The sequence below is a fragment of the Zosterops lateralis genome, assembly GCF_965231275.1.
Source record: "Zosterops lateralis genome assembly, chromosome: 3".
Classification (NCBI taxonomy): Eukaryota; Metazoa; Chordata; class Aves; order Passeriformes; family Zosteropidae; genus Zosterops; species Zosterops lateralis.
The window spans coordinates 109,286,584-109,302,112 of record NC_139764.1 but is presented as its reverse complement, the minus strand read 5'-3'; the positions used below and the strand labels follow the sequence as shown (position 1 = coordinate 109,302,112).

Genomic DNA, 15,529 nt, shown 5'->3' with positions numbered 1-15,529 from the left:
TCTCCTGACACTTCCTCAGGTACAGGAGGATTCTGGTGGATGAAGGTAAGGAATGCAGAACTGAACTTCAGCCTTAGAGCTTTTATCCATAGTCTCTTGTTCATTGTGCTACAAAGGTTAGTGGAGTTAATGGCTAAGTGGTACTGATAATTGATAATGTGATAACTGAAAGGAAATTTCTGCTTATAATATCTCAGAGAAAGAATGTAAAATAAAATATATCTTCTCTGAAACCACAGCTTCCATGAGTAGGGATGAAAAATTGCTTCAGTGGAGTCTAATTCCTGTATTTCTTTAGATCAAAATGGAACACTTGGACCCACTTGCTTCTTTCTTCCAATGTGAAAATAAAATAATCCCGAGAAATTTTTGCATTGGTTGTCAGTCATGGAAAATGCTTTTCTAATGTCTTTTGAATTGTTTTGGTGCTGCATTTATTTCACTTGAGTGTTGAGATACACCAGTACAGCTGAACTCAGAATTTTGTTATTTCTAAATGTTAACTATGTCCCAACTTTCATGTATATATACTGCTGAAATGTCTAATATACATTGTAGTTTGTAATAAGCTGAACTTTTCTTAATGGAGAGTGAATTCATTACTTTAATGAAATTTAAAGAGGTAAACTCAGAGAAGGTAGAAGAAAAATATATCAAAATGACTGAAAAGACAAATATTCCCACTCTGCCAAACCTTCAAACCTGCTATGCCCTGAAAGCTGTATCAGATGGCAGGAGAAATGTTCTACTGAGGAATGAAACACTGAGGATTCAACATACAGACTGTATTTTTCAAATAGAAATTTGTTTACAGTTTTGAAGCTATCAATTTTACACTGAACCAATTTTTCATGAACCCTCAGGTTTTCAAGTGGAGCTGCCTAAAAGGGCATTGCTGGCATTTGTTTTTCAGACGCATAGAAGTGATTTAGTGGATTGAGTACTATTGGCAGGGAAGGATAATTGTATCTGGGAACCATCATCATTTGACTTTTAAGTAAAGCCCAACACACTTAGTCCAAGAGACAGATTTGATGGCAGAGTCTGGCAATTGAAGATGTGCAGTAGTATTTATTCAACTTTAACTCTGGATCTAGGAGTATTTTATGTTTCCTGTTGCAGCACCTAATCTGGGAAGTCCCAAAAATTTTTGTCTCCGTGTGTATGGGCAAGACAACTCCTCCATGTTAATATCAGTTAGATCCCTGCCTCTACCTCATGCAAATGATTTGCTTATGAAATCACAGGAAAACAAAAAAAAGACTGAATATCTGAATGATATGATAGGACAAGGGGCAGTGATTTTAAACTAAAGGGGAGACCTTTTTTTTTTTTTTTTTTTTTTTTTTTTTTTTTTTTTTTAACTAGAGATAGCTTCTCTGTCAAGCAGAATTTCTTAGATTTCTATTGACCTGTCCTGCTCACACCATGGATTTTTCTCAGAGGCTAGCTCTAAGGCATTTTATATTTGTTGGGTTTTGTTATCTCTATTTCCTTCTTGCCTATCTGGTCTAAGGCAACCTGCTGAGCTTAAAGCTAGTCTTCCTTAGGATTGTGCCACATCTTTTTAACAACCAAAAAAGACCTTTCCTCCCTATATTCTCACCAACACAAAAATATATAACTTCTGCTTCTTTTGATGTGCTGAAAAAGAGTCCTGTATGTGTGAGTGGGCTTCAGAGTGTCTGTGTACACCTGCATGAGGTTCCTCAGGAGTCAGAGTGCAGTAGGCAACACTATTTGTTAATAACATCATATTTGAAGGTTTTCCTTATGTTTAGGTGTCAGATGAAACAAGAGATTGATCACAACCATTTGCTTGAGCCATTATGGTGCTGATTTAATCAGGAAACAGGGAACTGGGAAAGAAATGGAGACAACAGTCCCTGTGTTCAGTGCTCCACTCCAAAACAACTAATCTCACTATGGATGATGCTTGAGAAGGATTCTGATGTGAGAGTACTGAACACATCAATGGCCTTTTTTTAATGTACAGGGTGATAAACATGAAGGAAATGCTGCAAATTCAAGATATCTTGAATAAAGGAGTCAAAAGGGGACTGATCCATCTATTCCTAATAACACACAACTTTTTGCTACTTACAGTCTGTGCTTCCATGCAAGGTGGAGTCTTCTCTCTGTAGGAGGCAGTGCTGCCTATGCACAGATTCAGCACATCCATATCCAGAATAAACTAAAATAAACTTTGTGCAGGCTTTACTTTGCAACAGTTTTCTATCTTGCTTATATTACATTATGCCATAAAATGACTGCAACAGAGACTAATGGATTTTGGGGTTTGGTTTTTTTTTTTTTTTTTTTTTTTTTTTTTTTTTTTTTTTTTTTTTTTTTTTTTTTTTTTTTTTTTTTTCCTGTAGAAATGGATCTACTAACTGCAATTATTTTCCTGGCTGCTGTGCTACACCAGTCTGATGGACAGGTAGGAACATTCATCTGTGCAAAACACCCATCTCTGACTCCTTTGAATAGATATCTGACCTGATATAGTGGGATCTTGTGATCTCCACAGATTTAGAATTATGGGGTGCAAGTATTGTTAATATGTTAAGGCAACACTTTGAATATGAACTCTCATTTCATACAGATTTTGTATTATTGTTATTGTTGTTGTTGTTGTTGTTAGTGTATTGGCTGAGCAACTTGACCTAGTGGAAGATGTCCCTAAGGGGCTTCAGAGCTACTGGCTCTTTGAGCTTCCAACCTAAATAATTCTGTGATTCTGCTTGTCAAAATATTCTTCCTTTCATGGGGCTAATTTTAAAAAGATGTTTTTCATAAATAGGTAAATAATTTAAGATTCAGAAATCTGTTTCATAAATTTCCAAGAGAGGATTAGGTTTGTAAGATATCTGCTATGCAGGTATTGCATGAGAGCTATTTATCAAGATCTTCTTATGAAAACAAAGAAGCACTTTAGGGAAGAAAATTATCATTTCCTTCAATAAATCTGAGGTGAACCATGTTATAAGTTGATAACTTTCCTTCACCTGAGTATAGCTGCAGCCTAAAACAACTGGCTGAGATGTTATATCTGCCACCATAAATGTCTTAAATTAAACAAAATTTGTGAGACCAGTTATTGGAGTAGGTTCAGTTGGCCACACAGAAGTGACAAGAAACTCATAACTTATCTTTTTTTATTATACTTCTGCTAACTGGGACCTTTACTGTTATTTTTTTCAGGGTTTTCCATACAAAAAAGTGAACGCTTTCTCCTTTCCTCATTTTAAGTCTTCAAATGAAAAACAGATCCTTGAGCTGCACAATGAAATACGGAGAGCTGTAATTCCCACAGCCAGGAACATGCTGAAGATGGTGAGCTATGAATTATAGTTAGCCTGAATTTTCCCTTAAAGGAAGTGATGGGACAAACCCAGCACCAAAGGAACCTGTGGGTTGAAGGGATTAGGAACAGATTGATGAGAAGGACTTGGAGGTTTCATGGATGAGAAACTCAACGTGAGCCATCAAGATGTTCCAAGGACTGGAGCACCTCTGCTCTGGAGTCAGGCTGGGAGGGCTGGGGGTGTTCACCTGGATAAGAGAATGATCCAAAGAGACCCCAGAGCCCCTTCCAGTGCCTGAAGGGGTCTATAAGAATGAGGAAAAACACTTTATCGGGGCCCCTTGCAATAGCACAAGGGTTATTTGTTTTCAGTAGTCAAGAGAGCATTCATTTAAATTAGATGTAGGAAGAATATTTTTATGATGAAGGTGGTGAGGCCCTGGCACAGCTTGTCCAGAGAAGTTGCAGCTGCCCCATCCCTGGATGTGTCAAGGCCAGGCTGAACAGGGCTCTGAGAAACCTGGTCCAGTTGAAGATGTCCCTGCTCATTGCACAGGGCTTGGACTAAAATACCCTTCAAGGTCCATTCCAACCCAAACAATCTCTGATTTTCTTAGTATAAAAAGAAAAACAAATCCTGGATGAAGGAAAGAGCCTGCAAAGAAAAAGGGGAGCGAGAGCCCAAGCAGCAGCTTCTGAATCTCACACTGTCAGGAGGGAAAAAGAGAACTAAATCTGCAAAACTTCTCCCATCCCTGTCACCCCTGACAGTCCTTGTTATCCCTGTCCCAAGAGCAGATGAGCTGCTCAGTGCTTTGAGGTTAAGCTGCACAGAGACCACAAACTTTCCCCAGATTCAAAGCCCAGCTGATGTTAATCACAACAACTCAGCTGCACCTGGGCTGAAAATCAGTTTTATACCATTTTGTCCAGTGCATCCTGCAGTATTCATTCAGACACAAAACTGAAAGAAGACAATAATATGTTATGAAAACCCCTTTTAATCAGCACCATCTGGAGAGCAGGACTGTGTGATAGAACTGTGCAGAATAACTTGCTCTGAAATCTTTAAGAGTTGAAGAAATGTGGTTCCTCTGCCCCAGGAGAGTAAATCAGCAAAACTCCTCTTTCTGTTGAGGGCCATGGCAGCATTCAATGCTCAACACCCAAGCCACTCCCTATTCTTTTTTGGTTTTTTCCTTCTCATGGGGTGCACTAACCTATCTGTGACCTGGATACTTCTTGCTTTGTGTCTTTCAGGTGTGGAGTGAGAAAGCTGCCAAAAATGCTCAGAAATGGGCAAATCAGTGTGGGATGAAAGTCAGTCCAAGAGACAAGAGAGTTATTAATGGTACTGACAAGGATGGAGACTGAACTCCATCCTTGGTTATTGATTATTTAATAATAACAATGAGTTACTGAAAGTTTGAAGATGACCCCTGTGAATATGAAAGAGAAATAAGCATGACTTTTAATCTGTTGTAGATTAGGTTTATAGGATTATTAGATGGAAGGTGTCCCTGCCTGTCATGGCAGGGGGGTTGGAACAAGATGATCTTTAGGTCTCTTCCAACCCAAACAATTCTCTGATTCTGTGATTGTTAAACACAAAAAACATCAATTTTTTCAGATGAACATTCTGAAAGACAATTTTTTGGAAGTCTTTAAAATCACAGGGCAAAGTGAACGGCATTATAGGCCATTCATTTATTTATTTTTTTTTTAGAATATACTACAGCCCCTTTGTCCCACCTCTCACCCTGTAGTTTGCTTTTCTCCTAATAAAATAGATTTATTTCTACTCCAGGTGTCACCTGTGGTGAGAATGTTTTACTGTCGTCCTACCCAAGAACATGGGCTGATACAATTCAAGTGTGGCACAGTCAGTCCTCCAATTTCAAGTATGGATACGGAGCAATCTCGAAAAATATCAATGTTGAGAGCTACACTCAGGTAGGGAGACTTGAAACAAACTGCAGGGATACACCAGAATCACAGGAGTGCACTTAGGCCAGCTGGGAGTTATTTATAATCAGGAAAAAGTTATCAGTGTTATCAAACTATTATCTATAATTCATACTCTGATCCAAAGACGAATGATAAGCTAAAATTATTTTCTATCTAAGTAGGAAACAATGGAACCAATAATTTGGAAGAGCTGTCCAGAAAGGAAATATTAGTCTGTAGAAAAACCTCTAACTTAGAAAGAAATATTTTCTATCCAGGGATTGAAATATGTAATTAAGAAGTGCCAAAGCAAAATACCTATACTGAAAAAAATTTGAATTTCAACGTTAGTATTCTGCCAAAAACTGTGTTCCAAAACATTTGAAAACTGGAGGAAACTCCTTTTTCTATGCATTCTTTATGACAGCTAAACTTTAAATTTAAAAGCTGACTAGAAAAAAATGAAAGAAAAAATTGTTTTCTGGTTCTGTTACTTTGTGAGAGTGGAGTTGTTTTTTTTTTTTTCCAAGAATTCACTCTGAAATAATGTCCTTGTTTTTTTAATCTCCAGCTGATCTGGTACAACAGTTACAAGGTGGGATGTGGAGTTTCCTACTGTCCCACAGGCCCCTACAAGTACTTTTACGTTTGCCAATACTGCCCTGCGTACGTACTGCCTTCTTATTCAGTTGTGATGATTATGGATATGTTTCCAAAACACCCTTGGCTATAAGATAAAACAATTGCAATCTACTTTAGCCATTTATACTTTTGAAAATACCAACGTGGGTTGCAGGTTTAACGGTGCGCTGAATGTCAGTATTTGTTTTATTTCGCACTGAAAGAGATATTGGGGAAATTTTAGCGGATGAACAAGGGTTTATCTGTGTCAGAATCAGGCATCAAGGACAAATCATGCTGTAATTTTAACCACAAAGGAGAAAATCAGCTATAAAGTGGAAGCCAACAGCAAATGAATATACACAGAGGTGAAGAACTGAATTTCAGAAGGGTTTTGCTGAGGTTTGGAAGAACCTGGACTAGTGGGAGGTGTCCCTGCCCATGGCAGAGGGTTGGAACTAAGTGATTTCTAAGGTCCCTTCCAACTCAAATCAGTCTATGATTCTGTGATTGTATGATTTCCTCAACCAGTTGAAATCTATTAGAGAAGCAGAGCTAGGGACCACATTTTTTTACCAGATAATACTATATATATACAATCAATCAATTAATTTTGCCTCTCTAAACCTTATTGTCCCTCTTATTTAATTATTTTTTTATTCTATAAATACCTGAAACTAAAACACGACTGCCTACGAAAATACTTTTATACAAAAAACTTCTGGATGCCTTTCACTGCAATAAATAACAACTCTTGCTAATGGCTCAGAGCTTCATGTTGATCTTGTTTTGTCTTGTAATTCTTTCAAATTTCAGAGGAAATAACCCAATGCAAATAGCTATGCCTTACAGAAGTGGACCAAGATGTGCTGACTGTCCTGGCCACTGTGACAAAGGACTTTGCAGTAAGTCATCCCATTCTCCTTAAAAAACCCCCACATTCTATAATATTCAAGCCATTTTAATAGCAGAGCAAAAGTACAAAGTTTATATAGACATGAAGAACTGGAATTTCTGGAAAATATAGAAGTATCAAACCAGAGCTCAGTTTCCATATAATATTTCATGTGTTTGCTTCTCTCTCTTTTATTTTAGCCAACCCTTGCAAGTATCAAGACCTCCTTGGAAACTGCAGGAATCTGAAAACGTTGTTTGGCTGTAGCCACTCACTGGTGAAGAAACAGTGTCCTGCAAGCTGCAAATGCACCACTCAAATCATCTAAAGCCCTCATGGGTCTCATTACAGCTGCTGTGAGATTATAGGGAAAGAGTAGAACCCACTGTAAAGTGTATTCACTCTCAGTGCATCTGCTCAGACTGACAGATAGGTAATAATTTATGGGAAATCTGACCATTACTTCAGTCTTAAATTAGACTGCTAGCTCAAAATAACCTCTGATGTTATTTTAGGTTTTGTAGAAATCATGTTTAAGCTACTAATGTGTTACTTTGTCTCTTTCCTTGCAGTGGATCTGCCACTGATTTGTTTCCTTTTAGCTGGAAATCCAGTTTTAAAACACTTCAGGGGTGTTTTTGCATAATTGGTTAAATGCCACTAAATTTTCTTCTATTCACTTTTTGTTGATTGTCAATGGAATGTCTTCCTGCTAAATAAACACATGAATTGCCACCAGTTCACAAACAGAGCTTTTAATTAAAAGTTATTTATAAATGTAGGTGATTTTTTTTTTTAATTTGGAAAATTCCTTATGGATATTTTGAGTCTCTTTTATATTTCATGTGATGAGAAAGGAAAAGAAGTACAAAGGAAAAAGGGAGGTAATGTTTTGTACAGGCAAAATAAGAGGCACATGTTATAACTGTGAGTTTCCCTCTGACCTAATCACAAAAATTTTGCTACATCTGCCTGCAGGTGATAAATAACTTTATTCCTGTGGCTCTTTCCCACTAACCTTGCACCACACTGGGTATCCCACCAGACCTCCAGCTGCTCCTGAAAGGGTCCTGGTTTTCCATAGCCCTCGAATCACATAAACCAGCTGCGAGCAGGATAGAGCTCATTTATCACTTTCCCTTCTTATTTCAGGCCAGTAAAAATGATTTTCCCCACAAGACTGCAATTCTAGATAAGGACACAAGAGGGTGAGCCATACCCAGACATGAATCTGCATTGCTTTTTCATTTTTCTATCTGCATAAAGGATATCTCCTTTTATTAAAGTTCTGGACCTAGTCTGGCCTGATTTTAACACTTGCTGGCACAAAGTTTCTTAGGTAATATCGGCTCAATAAATAATCAAAACATATAGAAACAGTCTGGCAGTGGTTTCCTCCCATCTATTTTTTCATCCTATTTCTGCTGGTCAAATTACCATCATATTAAAACAACTGAGAACATTGAATTAGGGAAATGTATGGTTTCTAAGATATAAATTACTAATTCTGGTAGTCTTGGTTTCCTATCTTCCTGAAGCCCAGTTTCACCTGGATGACCACTGCCACTGTGCAAGGCTCCAAAGGAGCTGGAGAGAGATTTTACAATGGCATGGAGCAATAGGACAAGGGCAAATGGCTTCAAATGACAGGGAAGGGTTAGATTGGATTTAAGGAAGAAATTCTTTGCTTTGAGGGTGCTGAGGCCCTGGCACAGGTTGCCCAGAGAAGCTGTGGCTGCCCCTGGATCCCTGCAAGTGTCCAAGGCCAGGTTGGACGGGGCTTGGAGCAACTTGGGATAGTGGAAAATGCCCCTGCCCATGGCAGGAGGTGGAACAAGATGATCTTTTAGCTCCCTTCCAACACAAACTTTGATTCTATGGCTTGTAGAGAATGTAATTCAAACTAAAGCTGGTGAAAAATTCCTAAAAAACCTGTGTTTTCCTCAGAAAATTCTAACCTGTAAAACCCCAATTCTGTTACAGGAGGATGCATAATTTTCGCAAAACTCGCAAGTGTTTTCTGGATTATTTTCCAAGTCTTTCCTCCCCTTTTATCTGGGCCAATGAATATTTAACAAGGAATTAGTTTATTATCAGAGATTTCTGATAGAGCTCCCTCCCCAGAGAGCCTGGTTTCATGCTCTGGATATCCAGCTGTGATGTCTGAGCACGGCAGCAGCAGGAGCTGGAAGGGATCTCCTACAACTTGAATTGCCACCCTGGAGCACCAGGCACCCCGCTGGGTTACTGCAGGGTATTCAGGCCCAACCTCTGTGCTTTTGTAGGAGATTTCAAAAGATTCTGTTCCCCTACAGGTGTGCAATAGAACAAATAGGGGGTGAGATGAAATGCTGCCTGGGTGTTCCTGTTTCTCAGAGCTGACATCAAGGAGTGCTTGGGATTTTGTTGTTCATTTCCCTGTTAAAGCTGAGGTGCTGCTGAATTTGGGTTTATCACACACAGATGGGGTAAAAGCAATATGACATTTGCTGAGATCCAGCATGTCAAATGACATTTCTCTCCGTTACTTGCCTGCTTTTTCACAAAGTTATTTTTCATACTGATGTCTTGACAGTGGTTTCATTCTTGACACTAGGATGTGCTTTTTAGTCTGTTCTGAATTGTGTTACCTTTTAGGTGTTAGTCCAGGGAAGAAGCAAAAAACACCATGAATTTCTTACACTTTCTATTCTGATTCACAAGAAGTACATATGCTGAGGGATGATAAGAGCAACTACTAGAGAACAGGTCTAAGCCTTATCTGTGGAGAGTGGTGTAAGAACTCTTCAGCTGTTAACACACATGACAAGGGCCTTAAATACAGTTTTGAAGAAAGGTTATGAAGCAACTGAACAGTCTGACAGTTTCTGAAGAAAGAATATTTTTGGTGTTTAAAATGCACCAAGGGCAGCAGTTTCATTAACAAATTTGGTCTCTGGGCTAAACCAAAGGGAAGGTCATCACTTTCAGTATCCCAATGTCTTGCTGAGTGTCAGGGGCGTGTATCTCCCCTGTTTTTCTCCATCTATTGCTGTGTTAGAACAAATCTTCCACAAAACTTGCTCCACTCTTGTTCTTGACAAATCTCACCATCAGGTTAACATGAAATTACAGAATATTAAGATTGGAAAATACCTTCACCATTAAACCATAACTTCAAGTGCCACTTCCACATGCCTTTTAAACACCTCCTGGGCTGATGACTTCGCCAGTTCCCAAGGCAGCCAATTCCAATGTCTGACAACCCCTTCCATGAAGAAATTTTCCTTAATATCCAATCTAATTCTTCCCTTCACAATAGCCTCAAGACTTCATACTAAACAGAAAGCAAGGGTTGGAAACCTTCACATGACATTAGAAATTTGTATTGTCAGAATATCCAATTTATTCCCATAAAATAAAATCATGGCCAGATGTTTGAGCAAGCCCAAGCAGAAAAGGTCCATCAGAGCAGGGACAGGAGAGGATGTTCCCCAAGCCTGGACTGCTCCCATCTCTCTAAGCCAAGCTGCCAAAAATGGGATTCCTCTCAGTGTAAAGGCCATGGTTAAACTGTGAAAAACAGGAGATGGACTCTCTGATTAAGAGCTTTCTTGACAGCTCCTGTCTCCACTCTTTTAACCCCTGAGCAAGACATTTGACCTGTGAGCTTCAGCCTCACCGACTGCAAGGCAGAGATAAACCCACACAGTCAGGGCCAGCAAGATTAATTAGTGAGCGCTGAGAAAGAGCCCACAAAGCACTAGGCCCTGTAAATTATAATATCACATTTGATAGCCACACCCCCAGCATAATTATATCTCAGTTTGACCACAAGTCAGAGGGGACAGGGGGCACTGGGAGATAGAAGGGAAGACGCGACACTCCCTCCCAGCCCACCGGTGACATCTGAGGGTTCATGGGTTGGTCACTGGGCCCAACCCTCTGCTCTGGGGTCTGTGAAATGCCAGCCTCAGACTGCTCCCTGGGACTAGCAGATACTCTGACACCAGCATCAATAACAAAGCTGGAAGAAAGGAAAATTTCAGGAAAAGCTAAGGTAGCAAACTGCCATGGAAAAGGACCGTGTTAAGTATTCAGTCACTGATGGAGAGCCCAAGGCTCAACACATGTAACTGGAAATTACTCTTTAAAATCATTATCATCAGATTCTTGGGTTTTTTTCTCCACAGAAAAGACCACTTGAAATCGAATTATATTTTTCACTTAGTGTTTTGCATCATTAACACTCCTCTGCTTTCTTCTCCCACTGCTCCATGAAGTGCTGAAAATAAAAGAGGAAAGCCCTGGATGCCACACTAAAACCAAATTATGACTTTTATGTACTTTGTTAAATGAACAACAAGATTTTAAATTTCATTCACTGACCTTAAATCACCAGGGGTTTTTTAGAGCAGTCAAAACCATTCACCTATCTTCTTTAAAATGTCTTTTCCCAATGGGAACAAACTACAGAAAACTACACTAAAGATAAAAAAATGAAGTGTTGATATACAGCATTCTTTGTGCAGGCACATATAAGTTTCCCATAAAGTGACTGCTGAAGGGTCAAAAGAGGCTTATTTTGGCAAAAATGGAACTGTATCTATTGTGATTTTAGCACAGGATTGACACACTGAGGAGTCAGGGACAGTTTCTGAGCACAACTTCTTCTGAAGTGCAGAAATTACAGAATTTCTATAAATTTAAAGCAAGAATGAATTCACCTCTTATACAAATGTGGCTTTGCAACTCCAGTCAGATGATGGAGGTGATTTTCCATGCTCACCCAACAATGTACCAGAAAATGTTTCCTAAAAGAGACTCAAGTTGATACTTTTTTCTAGGAGTGGCTCCTGTGCAGGTGCCACTATTTTTATGGCAGCAGATATTTCTCAATATCTTGCATTTTATTCTTTATTTTCAGCACAAAACCAAGATATAGATATAGATGGATGGATGGATGGATGGATAGATAGACAGATAGATAGATAGATAGATAGATAGATAGATAGATAGATAGATAGAGATAGATAGATACACTTCATTAAGAAATTAAGCTAAAAAAGTTAATTTCTAAGCATTAAAACTGGAAAGGTCAGCAGCAGCCTTCCACCTGAATGAAGAAGGATATAAAAATCTTACAAAATATTTATTGAAGTTGTTATGTGGTAATCTACCTACAATTGCAGGAAAAGTCCTCAATGACCTAAAAATTCCATGCTCCTGAAGAGACAAATGCTGGGTGATTGAAGAGGTAAAAAATGTCAGTCACAATAAATTAGGTGTTGGAAGTAGTGATCATGCCTCTTCCACAGATAGTAGTGGCTCAGTGCTCATGAGGAAATCAGCTTATAAATGGGAAAGGAGAAAAATAGCAATGGAAAAGCAGTGTATAAAGAACTGGAGGGGAAAGGTGAAATGAAAACGAGTTGTAGGGTGTGAAGGCAAGGATACAAACCTTGTGATAAGGGAGAAGCCACTCAAAGATGAGGAAATTTGCTGGGTAGGTAAAAATAGCCAGAAATGTCAACAATCATCTGAGCTTAATACTTAATAATGAGCATTGAGGAGCTTTTAGCCTCCTTGAAGCCTCCCGATCACCTGCCCATGACCCAGGAGCACCATTTTGGCTCAGTCTGTCTCTGGTGTTGCTTTTTGCCCTGCCTCCTGGATGACCCTTAGACCATCCTTTCTGTAATCAATAAACTTAAGGATGGGTGCAGAAAACCAATCCAGACCATTTTGACATAATATTAACCATAACATGTCATAAACCAAGCTTAAGTCTTTGGATCTTAGGTTATTCCAGTAGCCTTGCACTAAAAGTCACTGCAGATCTAGACAGATCAGCTGAACAAACCAGTATAAAGATTTTTAAGCAGCTTTATACGAGTTATTTACACTCTATGGATGTTTTAGAGGTAAATGAGAAATATCTAAAGAGAATGTAGCATCTAATTAGCGATAGCACAAAAACTTGTACCTTTCACAGCTTGGTATGAACATTTTGAGATTGGATTTTTCCACTGAGGTAGTTTTTCCTTCCATACTCTTATTTACTTGCTCCCAATTCATTGTAGTACCTCCTGTGTTGGCTTGTCCCGGAAGGGGTGCTGTATTTTAGATAGTAAGTTGAGTTGTAGCTGTTCATTGAATTTGTTCTTGGCCCATTGTGAGGAAATAATAAATTCATCTTGTCAGTTCAATAGCACAGGACTACTTTGGGACATTCAGTGATTTACCACCTACTTCCTGACAATTAAAAAACAGTCATGTAAATTAATTATGAAAGTCACAAATCATGTCTTCCATCAGGTCAGCATTCAAGCTGCAAACAAAGAAGTCCCCATTTGCCTAACATTCAGCCAGCTGGAGGAGATGTTAGCTGAACACAGGAAGAACAAACAATATAGGAGTTTCTTACTGGAATTTGTTATGTACTAATTGTTCTACCCCTATTTGCAACTTTTGCCAAGGTCAAAATGATTAGAACTTGTGGGTCAGTGTGGACACACAGATGAAACAAACAGTTTATGTTGGGGTTTAACTTGTGGTGTGGCTCAGAGTTTACAGCACTCACTGAGTCATAGAAATTTTATATTTACTGTCTCTCTCTGGCTTGACAAGTCCTTGTGTGGATCAGACCAACTATTTCATGCTACCACTAAACCACATCCTGATGCTGTATCACTGAGAACATCCCAGCTCAACCTCCAGAGGCTGATGGTAGCAGGAATGATGGAAGAGCCACACTTAGCAGGAGGTTTTCTGGAACTGCTCAGATTGACCTGTGCTTGTGCCTGCTGATTTAAGTAAGGAGTGCATCTTGAAAGGTCAGTGAGGAACAAAAGATTTATGGAAAAATAAAATCACAGAATGGTGTGGACCGGGAGGGACCTAAAATAACATCCATTTCCAACCCCCTGCCATGGGCAGTGACACCTTCCACTATCCCAGGTTGCTCCAAACCCTCTCCAACTTGGCCTCGGACACTTCCAGGAATGGGGCAGCCACAGCTCCTCTGGACAACCTGTGGCAGAACCTTACCATCCTCATGGGGAAGAATTTCTTCCTAATGCCCAAGACTCAATCCAATTCTCTTCAAATCTCTTTACAAGTGTCCTTTTCTAGTGCTCTTCTGGCATGATGCAAAGAGACAACACAAATCCAGGTGTACTCACAGCTACAGAGCTGATTTTGAAACCTAGAGGCAGCCAGTCCTCTGTAAGGAAAGACAACTGAGATGATTCATTGCCAAGTCTGAAGTCATCTCCTTGTGCTTTTTCAGAAGCTTAAGACCTGCTTGCCTTTAGAACCAGACTCTGTAAGGGACTTCCCACAGGCAGGAACAGCCACATCAAGTGCCCTGTTACAAGTAAGCACAGGGGACTGATGGCGAGCAAGAGAAATACATTAACATAAGAAAAGTCAATAAAAAGACATGATTCATCACTCACACCACCTGAGACTAAAACATGGACATCGACTTGTTAGTATTCCTTATTGCTTTCACAACAGATTAGGTAGAGCTTCTAGGTGTTATGCAAAGCATCCATCTTAGCTGAGGTTCCTATTTATCACAAGAGCACTTCAGACAGGCCCACTGGCCGTTGTAGAAGGGAGCAGAACCCTGTTATCTTTAGTAAACACCTTCCCTGCAGCTTTGGGATACACCTCCACCAAAAGTTTCTGCTTCAGCATTTAACCCCTGCTTCGCAACATTCATGCAATAAAAGCAGAAATGAAAGAGTGAAGTTTTTAAGTGACACATGCTCCTCTTCAACAAGTCATACTTTAGCTGAACATAGCCTAACTGGATGTAACTATCTGGCCTATTCTATTTAGAGGAAAGAAAAGAAGCTAATTCCTTCCATTGTTAGCTTCTATTGATGTTCGTTGCGTACTGGAAAGATTAAAAATACTGTATAGTAATCAAGCAAAGTCTTAGAGAACAAAGTCTATGAGATTTCAAATGGAAAAATAAAAGACATTTACAAGAAATCAGCTAAGAGGCTGGTGGGGGTGATTTGGATCCAGTCAAGACAAAGAGGCAATGGGCAGAAACTGATGCACAGAAAGTTCCACCTGAACAGGAGGCAGAACTTCTTTCCTGTGCAGAGACCAAGCACTGAACAGATTGTCCAGAGTGGGTCTGGAGTCTCCTCACTGAAGATATTCCAGAACTGTTGGACACAATCCTGTGCCCTGTCTCTGGGATGATCCTGCTTGAGCAGGGAGGAGGGACCAGATGAGCCACTGTGGTCCCTTCCAGCCTGACCCATCCTGTGTTCTCACTGTTGCTAACTAAGGAGTTGGAAAATCCACTTCCTTCTTTAAGGTGAGGGAGGCTATTTAAGGACTGCAAGGACAAACTGCATTTTCTTGGCTGAGCTTTCAGCTTGAGGAGAGATAGGAGTCTGCTGACCTAAAGAATTGAAGTTAATGTTTAATGAAAATAATGTTTCTACCACAGAAATGGGATAAATGTCAATGTTCTCAAAAAAACTTAGCTCAAAGCTCAGGAGATCTAAGGAATATTTCTGTCCCAGCATGGAGGAAAGATGGACCTTATTCCACCTCCCTGGTCTCCATAGCTGTGTCTACAAGAAGAGCACACACCAAGAAGAAAATTGAAGATTAGTGTGCACACAAGTCATGCTCTGTAGGTCCACATTGACTGAGGAATCCTTGTAGCTCAGACTTCAATGAACTGAGATCAGAGTCTTTAATAATATCAGCCTCTTCTAGGAGACATGAAGCTGATTTGAACCTATGTC

General features: G+C 39.6%; 1 protein-coding gene and 1 long non-coding RNA gene across 2 annotated transcripts in view; one reads left to right on the top strand and one right to left on the bottom strand.

The window, feature by feature from the left end:
* LOC310907010 overlaps positions 1 to 15,113 on the bottom strand; it is a 38,822-nt gene extending 23,709 nt beyond the window's left edge. Inside the window, exon 1 of the long non-coding RNA XR_014589512.1 lies at positions 14,748 to 15,113. This is a non-coding gene — a long non-coding RNA (uncharacterized lncRNA). The remainder of the gene's footprint in view (positions 1 to 14,747) is intronic.
* On the top strand, positions 2,211 to 7,098 carry LOC310906702 (cysteine-rich venom protein-like; the record flags this gene model as incomplete). The annotated part of the gene is made up of 7 exons (XM_083856153.1): positions 2,211 to 2,440; positions 3,205 to 3,336; positions 4,568 to 4,658; positions 5,115 to 5,260; positions 5,826 to 5,920; positions 6,692 to 6,780; positions 6,971 to 7,098. Exons 1-7 carry the CDS (start codon positions 2,267 to 2,269, stop codon positions 7,096 to 7,098), a joined length of 855 nt encoding a protein of 284 aa, XP_083712279.1. The 5' UTR covers positions 2,211 to 2,266.
* Positions 15,114 to 15,529: the final 416 nt, after the last annotated feature.